This window comes from Solanum tuberosum, unplaced genomic scaffold, assembly GCF_000226075.1.
Source record: "Solanum tuberosum cultivar DM 1-3 516 R44 unplaced genomic scaffold, SolTub_3.0 scf00173, whole genome shotgun sequence".
Classification (NCBI taxonomy): domain Eukaryota; kingdom Viridiplantae; phylum Streptophyta; class Magnoliopsida; order Solanales; family Solanaceae; genus Solanum; species Solanum tuberosum.
Window position 1 is genome coordinate 419,475 of NW_006239104.1, and position 517 is coordinate 419,991.

Sequence of the window (517 nt, forward strand, 5' to 3'; positions counted from 1 at the left end):
CATACGGCAGCCACAGGCTGCCGGTTCTGTGGTGACGTTACATGGAAGATTTGAGATATTATCTTTATCTGGATCTTTCTTACCACCACCCGCTCCCCCTGGGGCCACCAGCTTAACGATTTATTTAGCTGGTGGTCAAGGTCAAGTTGTTGGTGGAAACGTTGTGGGTGCGCTAATTGCATCGGGTCCGGTTATTGTTATTGCTTCTTCATTTACTAATGTTGCTTATGAGAGATTGCCTTTGGATGAAGAGAATGAGTCAATTCAGATGCAGCAGCAACAAGGACAAAGTGGTAATTTTGCTGATCCATCTAATATTGGATTACCTTTTCTTAATTTGCCATTAAACATGCCAAATGGTGGTCAACTACAATTGGAAAGTGGAGGTGAAGGATGGAATGGAAACTCAACAAACAGGCCACAATATTAGGTCAGGTTTTATTAAGAAATTTTCTACTTTTTTTTATGATGAAAAAATTAAATCTCTCAATGGATTAATATTATCATTTGTACATTA

General features: G+C 39.1%; 1 protein-coding gene across 1 annotated transcript in view; it reads left to right on the plus strand.

Moving 5' to 3' along the window:
• The window catches only part of LOC102599619 (AT-hook motif nuclear-localized protein 23-like), a 1,312-nt gene extending 795 nt beyond the window's left edge, over positions 1-517 (plus strand). Inside the window, exon 2 of the mRNA XM_015311915.1 lies at positions 17-517. Coding sequence (XP_015167401.1) covers positions 17-430 — 414 coding nt within the window. The 3' untranslated portion in view covers positions 431-517. The remainder of the gene's footprint in view (positions 1-16) is intronic.